This window comes from Gobio gobio (assembly GCF_949357685.1).
Source record: "Gobio gobio genome assembly, chromosome: 2".
Classification (NCBI taxonomy): domain Eukaryota; kingdom Metazoa; phylum Chordata; class Actinopteri; order Cypriniformes; family Gobionidae; genus Gobio; species Gobio gobio.
In genome coordinates this window covers 55,995,712-56,013,569 of record NC_137098.1, presented here as the reverse complement: position 1 = coordinate 56,013,569, position 17,858 = coordinate 55,995,712, and the positions used below count along the sequence as shown (strand labels likewise).

At 38.1% G+C, this 17,858-nt stretch overlaps 1 protein-coding gene across 1 annotated transcript in view; it reads left to right on the top strand.

Annotated features, from left to right (window-relative positions):
- adamtsl3 (ADAMTS-like 3) overlaps positions 1-17,858 on the top strand; it is a 211,021-nt gene that overhangs the window by 164,316 nt on the left and 28,847 nt on the right. The window contains exons 19-23 of the mRNA XM_079802035.1: positions 1,128-1,310; positions 2,037-2,190; positions 2,975-4,010; positions 15,502-15,629; positions 15,725-15,853. Of these exons, the coding sequence (XP_079658161.1) occupies positions 1,128-1,310; positions 2,037-2,190; positions 2,975-4,010; positions 15,502-15,629; positions 15,725-15,853 (1,630 nt within the window). The remainder of the gene's footprint in view (positions 1-1,127; positions 1,311-2,036; positions 2,191-2,974; positions 4,011-15,501; positions 15,630-15,724; positions 15,854-17,858) is intronic.

Here is a 17,858-nt window from a genome sequence, read left to right as displayed (position 1 = left end):
CATGTTATTTTTGGCATATGCCCACCAACGCAATATCATTGCCATAAAATCAACGCAGATATTCTGGAAAACAATTGAGTGCCATAGGACACACAAATTTGAACAGTGGCGATACACAGTGTGTCATTTTGATCAGATTCCAATCAGATACATAAATAATTGGATTTGGACTGACAGTGTGAACGCAGTCTAAGAAATCTCTATCTCAATGGTTTCTCCTAGACAGCAATGGGATTAAAAGGAGAGACTTTTTGTCTAAATTTGCTTATTTGCCTAAAATAGCAGAAAGTGCCAGAGATTCCCATAAACACTTTAAAGATGTTATTCTTGAGCTCGTGTTTTGAGGATATTTGGTTATGGAACATGATGTGAAATTTGCATCTTTATTTGGCTTTTCCACTGTAAACATCAATGGCCCTATTTTAACAATCTGAACGCATGGTCTGAAGCGCAGGTGCACTTAGGGGTTAGAATCCACTTTTGCTAGTTTAACAGTAGAAAAAGCAGTCGGTGTGCCATTAGAGTAATGGGTGTGTTCTGATAAACCAATCAGAGTCTCATCTCCCATTCCCTTTAAAAGCCAGTTGCGCTTGCACCATGGCGGATTCGCTATTTACATGGCGAAATTTGCGAGCGGAAAGACTGAACACTTCTCCAGAGAGGAATCCTTTTATTTTTAATTTTTAAAAATGTTTGTGTGCTGCTGTGTGTCCCTGTGTGTGTAATAAGCGTAGTAAGCGTACGTGCATTGTGGAGATTTTGTATTACTAACGCACCATTGACAATATTGCGCCATTGACTTTAGACCAGGTTTTTGTTGGTCAATGGCGCAGTCTATTTCAGTTGCATCAAAATAGCAATGTGGCAATGTACCTCGTTTTCAGACCAGCGCGCTCAGGGCCGAGCAGATGGGAGCTAATGCAGGACGTGAAAATGATAACTGCGCTGGGCTGAAACTAGCAAAATAACGCCTGGTGCCGCATTTTTCTGGGGGTATGATAGGGCCTAAAATGTTGTGTGATTGTATTCGCTCACATGCTGTGCTCTCTGTGGTTGTAGCATATATGGGAAGGACTGATGTTGATTTGCTTGTGTTTTTGTTGGTGTTTGTTTCATCTCTGGGTCAGTGCTCTCATTCGTGTGGCAGAGGTACGCAGTGGCGTAAGGTTTACTGTAAACAGAGACTGGCTACTGGAAGCTACCGCAAGTTGAGAGACGAGGAGTGCGCTGGCACCAAACCTGACGTCCACAGGACTTGCACCAACCCTGATTGTCTGCTGCCTCGTCTGGAAGGCGGAGAGTGGTCCAAGGTGTGTTTCTGCATGTATGTTTTTCTAACCAAGATTTTTTTTTAAAGAAATTAGTACTTTTATTCAGCAATCATCCATTAAATTTACAAAAATTGATGGTAAAGACATTTATAATGTTTCTATTGTAACAGATTTCTATTGCAAATAAATGCTGAACATCAAAGAATAAAAGAATCCTGAAAAAAATGTATCCCGGTTTCCACAAAATTATTAAGGAGCAAAACTGTTTTCAGTTTTTTCTTGAGCACCTAATCAGCATATTAGAATGATTTCTGAAGGATCATGTGACAAAGACTGGAGTAATGATGTTGAAAATTACATTTATAAATATAATAAAATGAAAACTGCTAAATTAGGTTAAAAAAAATGCCAACATTGAACATGTTAAGGCTAGTTCACTCTAAGGGTGATAACTACAAATCCTATGAGAATATGGAATTCCTCACCACAACTATAACGATAACGACACAGAGAAATAATATATCATTGGAATCACTTTCTTTTTTTTTGGCAACTGATGAATGATAAAAACATTGACAGCCAGTCAGAATTCATCCTGCTTTAAAGAGCTTGAGTATTTAAAGCAGCAGACAACATAACTGTGCATGCTTATAATAAACAGAAAGTTGTTGTGCATTGGTGTGGACACTAATGTAGTTATTGTTATAGTTACCTCTAGAATTATCATTCTTAACGCCAGGACCATTTGTTCATGTGTGTGTGCAGTGCTCTGTGACATGTGGTAAAGGTGTCCAGCGGAGGGAACCTGTCTGTAGGAGACAGACGGCTTCTGGTCAGCTGGTCACTCTGGACAGGTCGTCCTGCAGTAACCTCCCTCTTCCTCCCCTGATCAGGAGCTGCCGTATGATCCCCTGCAGCAGTAAGATATTCTATATTCCAATCATCCTTTACCTGCAGTTTACCCAGTGTGTAACCCCATTACGCCTGAATGTATTCTTGTAAATTTAGTGTAAATTGTGGTTGTAATTTAACTTAGAACTGACCTCGATTTGATCTAGCTCTCACTATGGTTTCCATACATTCGGATACCAACACAAGGGAAATTTCATAAAAAGATTGTGGGACCCCCTGATGTTTTGAGCTGTAGTAACAACACAATCCTACTTGAGTTCCATCTCAAATTTCTCAAATAAATAGCAGGGATCAGTAGGTATCACTTAGCATGTTATCATTGTTCTCATGATACCCATGAACCAATGAACTCTATGGTCATGTGTAATAAATCTATACGAACATATATTATGAACATATGAAACTTCCAGAACAGCTTTGAGATGCTTTCTGATTGTAGCTTAATGCTATGATTCTAATAGCTTCAGGTTCAGACTACATTTGGTTTAATGGTTTGTATATCTTGATAAGGTCCCACGGTAAGGGACGTTCCATTAGCACATTTTCTATCCCTTGAGAAATCTGCCTGCAAGCAGAGAACGTATTGTGCCCTCGTGTTATTTGTTCTTTCACATAAACTTTCCAAAGCCCTTTTGTCCCATGTGATTTGACTTCATTGGGCTCGAAATCAAGAGTCTGAACTGCAGAGATTATTTGGGGGTTTCGAGAACGTTCATAACCTCACGCGAAACTAAAGTAATTAGCCCTACCCGGTGTTTAAACCGCCTGAATTTTTGCGTCTCTTTCCACAGAGCACATTCACTCTAGAAAACGTTGCCCTCAGGTCATTGGCCTGAAACGCATCTACATCCAGACCAGACAAGAAAAACGGCTTAGTTTCACCATTGGAGGACGAGCCTACCTTCTTCCCAAGACTGCCGTCATTATCAAGTGTCCTGTGCGCCATTTCCCTAAAGCTCAGATCCGCTGGGAGAAGGATGGGAGTGATCTGACTAGTTCCAAACGCCTGAGCATCACCAAGTCTGGGGCTTTGAGAATCTACAACCTGGAAGCTGAAGATATTGGACTGTACCGTTGCTGGGCCAATCAAGATTCAGACACCTTCACCCTGAAGCTGATCGGATACAATAATAGACTCCTGGAACAGCCTGAAGGAAAGGATTTGGAGAAGGAAAGGAGTAGGAACTTTCATCCGTACCTCAACAAAGAAGGAGGTTACGTTGGTTCAAAGTGCCATGAGGGGTTTCCACCTGGAAAGAAGGCTCCAAAATCTCGCCCAAGCTGGGTGCAAAAAAATGAGTTCTACCGAGATGATGATGGCCATTCTAAGGAGCTCTGGGATACTCTTGCTTTGGGGAATTATGCTTTGGCTTCAGGGCCCAGGAGCCACACAGGGGCCTTTGTCCTTGAACCTGCACAGTTCGAGGAGCTTGTGAAGAACATCAGTCAGCTGGCAGAGAGCGGGGATGTGTCGGATGAAATGGCATCGCACCTGATTAGCAAACTAATAGAGGATTTGGCTGCCGCAGGGCAAGGGGTACCTACAGAGGAAGGCACTACTATGGACAATCATTTAGATAAGACGCCAAACACTTCAGAACTTACGGGAGAAATGGTGTTGGAAAGAGGCAGTGGAGCGGTAATCGTTCGTCAAAGGCATCACGGATCTGGCATGAACTTCCAGAGGGATCTCAGGATCCATGTGGGCAGGAACGCTTACTTAACCAATGCTACCCACAGCCTCACACTGCTCTGTCCCGCTCAGGGATTACCACCTCCAACCCTCTCCTGGAGCAAAGATGGAGCTCCACTACAGAACAGCGACAGGTAAAGACAATGATATGTATTGTAGTTGTGGATTGGGTTGCCATTCATTGTTGCTGTTTCTCTCTTTCTCTTTTTTTCTTTATTTCTTTCTTCCTGCAGTTTCTTTCTTTTTAGGCTACAGTTTGTGGAGAGTTATCCCTTTACTTTTTTTTGTGCCGGATTCCTTTGACTTGGGAATAGTAAATAAACCACCCAGAACATTCTAGCAAGTGCAAAATAAAACTGAAATAAATTAAAGTCTAGTAGAAATACTTTTTTTTTTTTTTAAAGGCTACAGTTTGTGGAGAGCTTTTGAATGCTGGCTTCTTTAAATCTGTTTAAAGGAAAAACTTTAAGATATAAGATATATTTTTGTTTATTTTTATTTTCAGTTTTCATTTTATTTCTGGTAATTTTGTGTAGGTGCATTTGCAATTTTTTATATATATATATATATATATATATATATATATATATATATATATATATATATATATATATATATATATATATATATATATATATATATATATATATATATATATATATATATATATATATATATATATATATATTTATCTTTCATTTATTTATTTATTTTTCGGTTTTATTAGTACTTCAGACTTCAACTTAAATTAGAAATGTTGTCTAAAAAAGCTTTTTAAGTAAATTTATATTTATTTTTATTTATTTTATTTTTAATTTCTAGCTTTAGTTTTAATTAACAATAACACGATTGATCGTATCGTCTAGATAGAATTTCAATATTGGTGCCTCCCTTTCTTTAAAGAACCTTCATATGTGTTAATTTATTCTTAAAAATATCTCCTTTTGTATTCCACTGAAGTACAATTATCAGTTTTAGATTAACTGTTTCTGTAAATCTGGCATTTTGTTCTTACATTCTTGCTCAAAATCCATCTAATGGCGTTGACAGTTTTACTATAACACACCAGTATCGTGTCTGATTACAAAACCTCTGGAACTCACATGACTTTACTCTTTTTTTCTGTTATTATCACTGACAGTTCTTTTAGTCCAGCGAACATGATGCTGAAAACGAGCAGAGTTCAACTTTAACACCGAAAAGCAATTTTTTCTCTCTTTATAGAAAACAAGACTCCCTGTGTACCTCTGAGTCCAGCCGTGACTGATCTTGATTGAGCAACCGCATATTCCAAAAGCCTGTTAATCACAAACCCACTCAAATATTCACCTCGAAAGCACCCCAGATCTCACGTTATGCGGTCTTTTGGGGTCAGAAATACTGGCTGTGCTTCTTTCAGTTTCTCTCCAGGGTCGCATTGTGGTCTAATCGTCTACTCTATACTGTTGACTGTTAAATACCGTCATTGAAAACATTGACTTAGTAACTCAGCTTTGTCCAGCTCACGGCCTTAACATAGCCTCCGCCCAGACAGTCGCCAAACATTGTCTGCCCCTCTTCCTGGCGTGCGCTATGAGACCTGAAAGAGACATGGCTGTGCAAACATTGTTCAGGGCTCTTCTCGCAACCTTGGCTTGAAAACTCAGCAGCGCTGAGGTGAATCGTGAAATACTGAGGCGCTCAAAATTTCAGGGGTCACTTTTGTATGAACTGGAGGGTCGTTTTATGAAACGTGATAAATAAAGTGGTTAAATGTTTGAGATTTTAGACATTTTAGAAGATACAATTATTTTTTGAAAATGTTAATTGCATTGTGCCATCAGGTAAATATGTTTGGGTAACAGTGCCTTTGTAACGCTGAGTTCAAGGAGGTTTATTTGAATAATCCACAGAGATATCCAACGTGCAAAACAGTGTGCAACATAAAACACAAACAATACCGGACACTGAACTGAAAACAAGCAGGAACTTAAATACACAGATGATTAACTAAAACGACGAACAGCTGTGATGATTGGGGTTAGTGTCCAGGGTGACAGATTGTGGCGGAACAATAGAACAAAGGAAGACATGTGACTAATTAAAACAAACTGAATGTCCATGAAAACTAAAGCAAACTGAACATAACTGTGACAGCCTTGTGCTGTTTAGAACAGGGGTGTCCAATCCTGATCCTGGAGGGCTACTGTCCTGCAAAGTTTAGCTCCAACCCCAATTAAACACACCTGAACCAGCTAATCTATAGCTAAATACGAAATCGCCCCCTATTCCCTCAAATAGGGCATTATTTGAGTGGACAGCCATTTGTTGTGGTGTCCGAAACCATAGTGGACCTTTATTGAGTGCACTCATTCAATCCCACATTGCACCGCAATAACGAGTGTACAGCTGATGTACACTCAACGGCTGTCCAACTTCACACTCGTTTTCATTCACTCCTTCAAGTGAACTATATTAGTGGACTAACATAGGAAATAGTGATTGAGGGTTTAGGGGGCGATTTCGGATTCAGCCAAGGTCTTTTTAGGGATTCTAGAAACTTCTAGGCAGGTGTGTTGAGGCAAGTTGGAGCTACACTCTGCAGGACAGGACAAAAAAAGACATCAGTTAAACAAATCATTTTTACGCATGTACTACTGTATAAGGGAGACCAAAATGGGACCTGTTTTGTAAAATAACCCTGTAGATGTGGACTTTGACAGCTTAATTTTATGCTAAATTTTCGTTTTTGCTTGTTTCTATGATTTTTTGATGCAACATCATCTCTAGATCCTTGACAGAATTGATCTCAACTCCAACTGGCAAGCAAGAAGATTTTTTTTTTTAGAAATATGAAGTTCAACTCAGGGGAACAAGCTTTTTTCGTCTTATTATTTTTTTGGATCATGCGCAATCCTTCTATAATACTTTATTTATTTATTATGCTCAAGTTATTTTGACCACAGTATTGCTCAGAGCTGCCAAATAATTTGCCTCCCACTCTTTTGTTGACAGCCGTGTTTCTGTGCGGTCTCTACTGCAGCACAGTAACTGCCATCAAAGCAGCGCTGTAGAATGCCACTTGACTCCAAAACCAAATATAACGTCACTGCCAACTCATGCCAGCCCAGTGCCAACCCAGTATGAATGCGTTCCACTCCTACAGAGTAATATTTACAATTAGACCATGTTATTCTTTTCTCACTGCAGGTATTTGGGGATATTTTAAAAAGTGTCTCGCTGTATGGAAACCAAATTCCAAATAGCAGTGTGTCAGGGTTTTTTTTTCCGTTGATGGGAAGAAACAAAAACTGTTTATCTGTTTGTCTCTGTCTATCAAGACGTTCAGGCAATTTGTGAGGGTAACTATTTGGTAGAGTTTTAATGATTTATATGGATTTTTTCAAGTATATACACTATCGTTCAAAAGTTTGGGGTCAGTAAGATTATGTTTTTGAAAGAAGACTTTTAAGCTCCCCACAGCTGCATTTATTGGATAAATGCACAAATACAATAGAACAGTAATATTATTACAATTTAAAATAATTTTTCTATTTGAATATATTTTAAAATGTAATTTATTCCTGTAATACTTAATTTTCAACATTATTACTCCATTCTTCAGTGTCACATGATCCTTCAGAAAGCATTATAATATGCTGATTTGATTGATTAATCAAAGAATCCTGAAAAAAAATACATCATGATTTCCACAGAAATATTAGGCAGCAAAACAGTTTTCAACATTGATGATGATAAATGTTTTTTGAGCAGCAATTCAGCATTTTAGAATGATTTCTGAAAGTCATGTGATCATGTGACTGAAGACTGGAGTAATGATGAAACGTGTCCTGTGCAATGACAACCTCACTGGAGAAACAGCAGCTCTGTGTGAAGGCGTACATCTCCATTCTCCTCCCATCCGCAGCTCCTGTGGCGTTCATGGCCACAGGGCCGTCTCTACTGTGGCGCTTACATAGCGCTTCTTATTTTTGGCCAAATGTGAAGCAAAACACAGGCGAGGTGATTGACGTTCACAGACTCTAAAGCTATGTGAAGTCTCACCCTTTCGGGCTCTTTTATTCAGATGTGTCTTGGCACCACTGCGATGCTCTAAATCAGATCCTAACAAGGTTGCTTTACTCCTAGAGCTGTGAGCGGGAAATCACACTCCAACCAGTGCAGTTTTTGCTCCAGTTGGTAATGATATGATTGATATTTAGATAAAAATTTAATTTTAAAGTAAGCATAGTGTTGGGTAAGTTACTCTAAATGAAGTAAGTAATTACTAGCTGTGGAATACATCTTCAACAATGTAATTAGATTACTGCATTAAAAAAAACAAGTTTTTAATGTTTTTTTAAATGTCTATGTGGTGTTTTTAATATGCTTTAACCCTCTGGTGCTCTTCGGTCATTTCTGACCGGAAATTTTCTGTTTGGAAATTTTAAAAATTACTGCTTCATCGGAATGATATGAAACTTGGTGACTTTTCTAGCATTAGGTATGTAAACACACAAAAAAATTGGGGTCATGATTCGAGCATGCTAATTGGTCGTTAAAAAAAAGTAGCGTTCATTGTCTTCTGTCATAAATGACCACCATAGGAAATGAATGGGAAATCTGCAAAAACACAAATTCACAGAAAAAAATCTATATTGCTAACAAAAAAAAATCTAAAACTTTATAATAAATAGTCTTTGAGATTTTTTTTATATATATTTTCAAATCCATCAAAAAAAAAAAAAAAAAAAAAAAAAAACATTAAATGTGTTCAAAAGACAACTGGGGAATTCTCAAGCCTCTCCATAGAGACCTCTAGTGATTACACCCATGGTTGCATGGTTTCTTAAAGGGGTGGTAAAACACATTCTTTCGAAGGCTTGATTGTGTTTGTGGGGTGCACTGTAACGTGTTCATGCTTCGTTTTTAAAAAATTGCATTATTTTTCATACATTTTAACTTTATTCTACACTGCTCTGTCCATCCTTGTAAAAACAGTCTGATGGTTTCCGGGTTGTATGAAGCCGGTCCCTCAAAATTACGCAATGGGTTCAGATTGGTTAGCTGGCCCAGTGTGTTGTGGTTCGCTAACCGCCTAGTGCACGTTTGTCGGAAACGTCACGCTCCTTCCCTTTACCGGTAGACTGTGCTTTGGGTAGTATTAGAAACAATGGCGTCAATAAAACCACACCAATCTGAGCCCGAATCAGACCCAGACAATTTTAGTGAAGATGATCGAGCAGAACCTGTTCAGTCCTCAAGAGTAAATACTGCGAATCTATAGTGATCGTTACTGAATGTCACCGTTACTTTTGTATTTTTAGAACGATTATAGCCAAATATCTGTCGCAAGAACTATTAACGTAACCCAAAACGAACACTAAACATTGGCTTTACTAGTAGCCAAATCAAACACGGAACCATGTTTAGCATGCCTGTAGATAAACAATACATAAAAGCTCTAATCAAAGAATAATTTACACTAATTCCAAGTTCGCTGTTGAGATTTAAAAAAAAGTTTGTAACGTAGGTGTTTGTCGGATAACGTTAAGTTTGAATAAGCATTTAACAAACTGGTTTGCAGAACAGCGTTGTCATCTGTGTACTTCCTTGCTACAACGTACAATTAACAATACAAACTATTACAGGAAAACACATCGATGAAAAATAAATCATATTTACAGATTGTGGCCCGTAAACAGCTTCTGTTTTTAAATCCATCTTTCAGGACAAGCCGTTGTGCGAATCCTTCATTGAACTCGCGAAGATTGTGGAAGCTTTCCTCCGTGAAATGTGCAGCGGGAGCCACGCGCGCCTGTCGTACATCCACACACTGGCAGTGTTTGTCCCGCGCAGCTGAACCGCGGCTCGTGTATTGCAAATACAGACGCATATTGTCCATTATGTCACATTTTCCGGTCTTCTCCTCCGACCCCTGTCTGTCTCGTGCTTTGATTTATGATGGGCAGCATATATCTGCTGCAAATGCGACCTGTTCCCCGCTGTCTCAAACACACATGCATATAACATGTTGTATGTTAAACGCACCCCCGTCCCTAGAAAGGCTGAACAAAGTGGACCTGCAATCCGGATGAAAATAACAGCGTTTCATCGGCATTGCGGCAACAACACTCCAGCCTACTAACCACAACAAAGCTTCCCGAGGCGAAACAAAATGGCCTCGCCCCCCCTTATTTAATATTCTCGGAGGAGGGGTTTATGTAAATATTGGGGCTGGTGATGTCAGCAACCCTGGAAGAATGTCTAGTAGTCCCTACCGGCCGTTTGCTGTAGTCCTTAGAAATTGATTTCTTTAAAAGCAAATATCTCCCTTTGCTTTAAACTTTGAACGTTGTAACTTTGCAGATGTTGTTTATGCTCAAACAGCAACATTACACACTAGCTAAAGTTAGAAAAGTGAAATTGTGGTTTACCAACCCTTTAAATAATTCCAAAAGAGGGGGCTAATCTGCCTTCAAAAAAAAATATTTTGAAGGCCTAGTCTCTATTTTAACCTGAAATTGCTGCAATAATTATTTTATTTTATTTTTGTAATTTTTTATAATTTTCAATGGCAAAAATAGACCATAATTATTGCATAAATATAAAAAAAATACCATCAAATCATCTCAAAATACAAAATTAAAAAGAAAAAATATTATTGAAGAAAAATAAATTGCATTGGTTTTACTGGGGTGGAGTAAGTTTCATTTTTAGGTGTCCGGTCACTTATGACCGGGAAGACAACCAATGCAAAGAGCACCAGAGGGTTAAGACAAACCATGTGCAACGTCATAACACCATTGCTGAGTATTTTCTCCTTAAAACTAAGACAACTCACAAAGACAATCTCAAAAACACGGTTTGAAATTCCTGGTGTTTCTGACGTCACAAACTACCTTGTAACCAAGGCGGATTATAGCATATCATTAACTATGTGCGAAGCAGGGGAGTCTCAAGAGAAGCCAGGTTATCCCTTTATATTTTTCTGTTGATATGAAAAATCGGGTACATTTAGCAATATAGCGGGTGAATTATGATGTTATGATGAACTACGTCTTTCTCCACTGACGTTCTAAGTTGTTCAAAGTGTTTCTAAGGATGCTGATATTTAGAAGGCAGCTCTGACTCTGAGATGACGAATGGGAACATGGTTTGTGTAACATTAGCAACACATTAGCTGTTTGATAACATAGACAAGCAAAAGGCTAATCATATTAATTACCATTATGTGTCCGACGTTGTAAAGATCGATACCATTGTGCAGTGTTTACTACAGTAAAGTTGACCCGACCGAGTGGATCTCTGAGCTGGTGTGAGTGAGTGGAGGTGGGGATAATTTGCATATTCATGGGGCCGCTTAGGCTATAGTACTAAATGAAGCAAGGGTGTAGAGTTACATTCAGGCTATTTTAAGGCATGAAGATTTTTTTTTTTTTTTTAGATGAGTTTTAAGGGATACAATGATTGACTACATGGGGACTTAGATGAGTTTTAAGGGATACAATGATTGACTACATGGGGACTTTAAGAGTAATCCCTTTACTTTTTTTTGTGCCGGATTCCTTTGACTTGGGAATAGTAAATAAACCACCCAGAACATTCTAGCAAGTGCAAAATAAAACTGAAATAAATTAAAGTCAAGTAGAAATACTTTTTTTTCTTAAATGTCAAAAGCACATAAAAAATTACTAAAACTTAATTACAATGTAAAATATAAAAATCTAATATAACTCAATATTTTAATAAATATGGTAATAGTATGTGAATAATACTAAAATAACACTGGGCAGAGCATATCGATACCAACAGTCTTTATGTTTTAGTTTTAGTAGGCTAATTTTAGTACCTCAACTTATTTATTTCGGTTACTTGCTATTTCAGTTAAGCTTTTCTCATTTTTGTTTAAGCTTTTTTTTTGTTCTCATCTAATATTTATTTTATTTCAGCTTACAGTTTTATCTTTATTTTTAACAATACCAACACTGGTTCTGCCCCATCTTCCTGTTTCTTCTTTTAAATCAGTGTTCTTGCCTTGTTTTCCATTAAAAATATGTAGTTAAACAAGATATATTTACTTGAGCCTCAAAGATTTTAGGCAATATGTCTTAAATTAAGTTCGGTAAGAAACATTCATATTAAGTTTGTGTAAAACAAGAAAAAAAAAAGCAATTATCTGAAATGATCTGCATGCAAGTTCTTATTATTTTCTGCTCAAATTTTTCCAAAGACGTCTTGTAATCATTATTTTTTTTCATTAAATGTGGCATGCAAGTGAAGTGTAGGATAATGTTTGTGATTGTGAAACAATGCTGCCATTGTCCCGAAGTTGATTTTCCGCACACATTTGTGCCTGTGAGTCGGTCCAGACGTGCCATCACACTTTAGATGATATCTTTTCTATGAGTTTGATACTTCAGACATGACTCAGCTGGTGTGTTTTTATTAGTGGGTCTGAATGTGAGTGGGCTTTCATGAGATGTGTGCTGGATGGGATACAATGCACATTTTGTGCCGGCGTCCCTTTGTGGGTTTGGGTGGGAGCAAATGGAGAGCTCGCTACACCCTGGAGGCTTCTAACAGATTCTGACTTCCTTAATCACTCTGTCTCTGTTCCAAAACATAGAGAGCTTCCATGCTGTGTTCTGTATGCATAGGCAACAGGCTTATAAGGCAGCATCCTTAATGAAATCTGTGTGTGTGTGTGTGTATTGGGTCAGTAAGTCTTTTTTGGAAGAAATAATACTTTTATTCAGCAAGGAAGCATTAAATTGACCAGAAATGACGTTAAAGACATTTGGATTTCTATTTCATATAAATGCTGTTCTTTTGAACGTCCGTTTCATAAAGAATCCTGAAAATATGAAGCAGCACAACTGGTTTCTACATTGATAATGAGAAATGTTCAAATCAGCATAGAATGATTTCTGAAGGATCGTGTTGCACTGAAGATTGAAGTAATGATGCTGAAAATTCAGCTTTGCTTTTCTTTCTAGTTTTGAAAACACAGCCAGATATTAAGCTGATACCTTCTTCGGTGTTATTCTGTTATAGGATCAGTCTAAGAATTTTAAATTTTTTTGCACTGGAGGCCCACTAGACTTCGCAAGTGTCAGATGAACTCCCTGAGCCGCGCAACGGCGTCTGCACAATAAACACTTTAATCAGGTATATAAACACCTCTGAGGGTTCATCACACTCACTCTGATTGACTCTTCTGGGATTCCTGATTGCTGTAGGAGATCCCGTGAAGAGCGAACCAGAAACAGAAGAGTGGCAGAGCCCGAGGGAAGCTTGTGATTGATATACAGGAAATAAGAGATTGAACCAGATCTCGACCTGATCCGATGGTTTGGCTGATGATTAAGACACAATCGGGCTGTGTGTTTTCATTAAAAGGGCACAGAGTGGTGCATTGAGCTCCTATGGTTTCACTTTTGTTGTATGTATATATATATATATATATTATATATGACAGTTGTTGTTTTAACCCAGATGCTACCCGGTTTAAGTGAGTTTCTCATTTGTAATGCTACATACATGGGTAGGGGAAATGTGAGAAAAACTGTATCAGAGATGGTCTTATTGCTGAGAGATAACTGGTTCCGCGGCTCTACCATTGGAGAAAGCGTTACAGTCAAGTTGAAGCATGTGTGACTATATATCACATTACAGCCTTGACATCAGTTGTACAAATCACACTGTTTGCGGATACCTTAGAAATGATTTGCCAAATGTGAAGCTGAATCCTACCTGTGGCAAAATTTTCCATGACTTCTCTTATAAAACAGCATTTTTTTTTCTGTGTAAATTCTGTAAACTCTAAAAATAGCTAAATCAAAACCTGTTGAAGATTAGCCGATAAGTTGTTGATTCATTAAAATGCCCCTATTATGCTTTTTCGAATATTACCTTTAATGTAGTGTGTAATACAGTTGTTTATGAATGTAAAGGGTCTACAAAGTTTTAAAGATTAAAGTGCTCAACAAATAAAGTTATTGGGCCCTATCATACACTCGGCGTAATGTGGCACCAGGTGCGACGCAAGTGTTTCCTGCTAGTTTAAGCCCGACACAGTTATCATTTTCATGTCCTGCGCCACGTTGTTTAGTAGCAAATGCATTTGCGCCCATCTGTTTGCCCATGGTCGTGCTGGCATTTGCGCCCATCTGTTTGCCCATGGTCGTGCTGGTCTGAAAACGAAGTATGTTCAGGCGCATTGTTGTTGCAATGCTATTTTGAGGCAACTGAAAACGGCTGCGCCATTGACCAACAAAAACCTGGTCTAAAGTAAATAGCACAGTATTTTTTGTATTATTTAAAGGGTGCGTTAGTAATATGCGCCTATAGGTGGGTGCACAACGTGCGTACACTCTGCTTATTACACACAGGGATGCACAGCAGCACACAAACATGCCAAATATAAAAAATAAAAGGATTACAATGTAAAAGATTAATATTGTGTACATAAAGATAAAAATGTCTACATGTCATAATGGATAGTCATTGCATGTATCAGAATGACCTATTTGCAGTAATGACAAATGAAATTGGCTACTTATTTAACCAATCGTGGCAATACACACATGTATTTAAACTGACTCGTCAGGTTTAGGGTGTCTATATTCCGGCATGTAAAAAGGGAATCCACCATGGTGCAAGCACAACTGGCTTTTAAAGGGAAAGGGAGATGAGACTCTGATTGGTTTATTGCATATTATGCCCAAAACACACCCATGACTCATTAAGAGACTAGGTACAGCCCTTTTAGACCACAACCCTTTTTTCCCATTGTTACATTAGCAAAGGTGGATTCGGACACGCCCTAAGTGCACTTGCGCTGTGTGCTTTTGACCATGCACTTAGATTGTTAAAATAGGGCTCAATGTCTCAAAGAATCAATTCTGAACTGCTGAAACGAGTTGGTTTACGGTTACGTAGATTTGCAACACATTTGCATAATGCCAGATCTTCAGATGATCTTCTACGAACAGCATCTACTTTGACCCGCCCTCAAACAATGTAGTTTTAGCTGAGGCATGGAATATGCTACAAATCCATTTGAATTCACTTCCAAAGGAGGAGGACTCGGGCTTGAGTTGATACGGTAAACCATCGGTACTGTTCATTTCACCGTGTATCAAGTGCTGAGCAAGATTCAGAGGCAAAATTCATGGACGTTTTGTTTCTGACACGTGCTGTAAGCAGTAGATTAATCACAAACAGACTTGGCCATCTGACCAATCAGAGAAGAGTAGTCTCTCAGAGAGAAGGGGTTTAGCGGGACCAAATCCTCAATCGAGCTGTTTCAGACACAGAGAAAAGAGATGATGCTGCAATGTTGGTTATGAGAAAATTATTTTTCACCTTGGATGCATGTAAACTTGTAGGAGACTCCAAAACTAAATTAGGAACCTTTATTCTAATATTGGATAATAGGGGAACTTTATATGTTTTTCCACAAAAGCAGTTTATTCAGCATAATGAAGCCTGTCTTCCACTGACATCTATTTAAAAAGAAAAGGCCTCTGGTCTCTTTCCCTGCATACCACAGAGAAACCTTGAAATCTTCCCTTTAAGTGGTTTTGACAGTATTCCCTGAAGTTTGCAGTTGACTGAACGCATCTCTCTTGCCCTCCAAAGGGTTTCGTGGGACAGCGGTGGAGAAGTACACATTTCCAGCCCTGGCGCCAGTGATGTGGGCACCTACAGGTGCACCGCCACCAACGAGTTGGGCTCCGATTCAGAGACAACACATGTTCTGTTGGCTGGTGAGACATTGCACACTGTTGCTCTCTAATGACTGTTTCTATAATGACTGTTTTATATGCAGTGTGAGCTGTTGGTGTTTTATTGTTTCAAACAGAAACTCCCACGATCGCTGCCTCACATCAAAACACGTCAGATCTGAAGAGTACCAGTTTGAAGGTGGTGGTTGGCGGTTTTATCAGTGTCCGTTTAGGTGCCAACCTCACCCTGCAGTGCCCTGTCAAAGGTAAAGGATGATTTCACAATGAGAAAAAAATAGGAAATTAAATTGTGCATCCAATATATTGTTTTATAAATTATAATACATACATATTAATAATATATTATAAAATACAAGTATAATGTATAATATACAAGTTGCCTCAATCTCCAATGCAGCCTCAATTTAGACGCTTCAAATTAACAAAATACTTCCCTCTGTGAAAAAGTGAACATGTTTGATGTGTGCATATCCCATGCTTAATAGCTCTTATCCATGTGGTTTTGGTGAAAGATTCGACTAATTGGACAGAAATGATGTGTAAAGTCAACAGGCTTTCAGGATGCTGGGCCCCTTCTATGGGATTTATGCTGTGCTGGGTCATTTACAACAGGCAATCTACTGAAAAACAGGCCTCCTGTCAGTCTATTGTACTAAAATGTTCTTTATAGAGCTGTCTATAGATTTCTACCTCTGCGATGAGTGGTCTAGTGAATTTTTTCCGACAAGCTTACGATTAGGGTTTGGTATTGTTTGAACTTTAACAATTCCAATTCTGATTCTGCTTAAATTATGAATTTTTATCGATTCCTAATTTAGATTCCAATAGGGTAAAAAAAAACAAAAATGTTAGGTATCATTCACATTTATTATTAGGCTATTCTTGCAAAACATTTCATTGTAGCTGAATACCATGAACAAAAATCAACAGGCTACAAACTTTTGCCTATGGTTTAAAAATACCATAGCAAAAAAAAAAAAAGGAAAAAAAAAACTAATATAAATTTCAACACTCGGTAATTAAAAAAAGAACGAATAAACAATTGAGCAATTGCACAAATTAATACAATAATCAAACTGTAATCAAATGTAAAATATCACTGCACTTTATTGATAAAATATAGGCTATACATTACAAATATTGTTAAAGGGGGGTATCACACACAGTTTCTGTCAATCTTGAGTCTTTAATCACCGAAAAGTCTTTAGTTTTATCATATTTATGAAAGACAAGCTGTACCGAGTCTTTCCGAATAAAACCGAGAGGCTGGAGGCTTATCGTGTGGGCGGAGCTAAAGAGTCACGAGTGTGCACAGCAAATGCGTTGAGAGCGTCCGATAGCCAACAACACACAGACATTTGAAGCAGTTTTACTCACCGCCAGCGGTTCCAACGCATGACCGTTAACCTTTATCGTTGGGACCGATACATCTTTCAGCATTAAATGATCTGCAAATCCGGAGATAAACTGGGCCTTGTTTATAAAAAATCAACGCAGAAATGCAAGGAATAAACAAACTCCATCCACTGTCCCCTTAACGCTGGCTTCTTTGGGAAGCTGAACAGGGTTGTCTTGCCCTGACAACCAAAAACACACTTCTTTGGGGACATTGTTGATTTCCTGTGGATATCCGAAGTCCTGTGACCTGTGCAGTGCAGCCAATTAATTTTTTTAAGCCAAGCAAAGCGCTTTTCTCGAATCCCATCCCTACTTATGATTCGATTCAGTTCAATTCCGATTTCAATTCAATTTGATATTGATTAATTAGGATATACTGTATATATCAGGTACAGTACATGACAACTTTTCTCAAGGAAAAAAAATCTCAACTATTGCTGTACAACTATACAGAGAGTCATTTGGTACTACATTACTATAATAATGAAGGTTAAAATTAACTGATTTGTATACAGACACTTAAATTACACAAAAGGAAGTTTTCATAATAATAAAGTTATTACACTGATTGATCGATTACATGAGGCATGATATGGATTTCGGTGCGATCTACTGTATCTTTCAACATACCTTCTGATGTTCATTCATCTTTATTTTGTGCTGTAACTAGTAGTAAAACAGAAGAGATGATCAGTAATGCACACTTTGCTTGATCTTAGGCGGCAACATCTGTAGTGTCACATTAAGGAGCGCTTAAACAGTATTGATTCTTTGAATTTAGTAATAAAATGTATAGAATTTGAACTTAAACAGTAGCACGCTTCAAAGTTTTGTTCATTCATCAACCGAAAA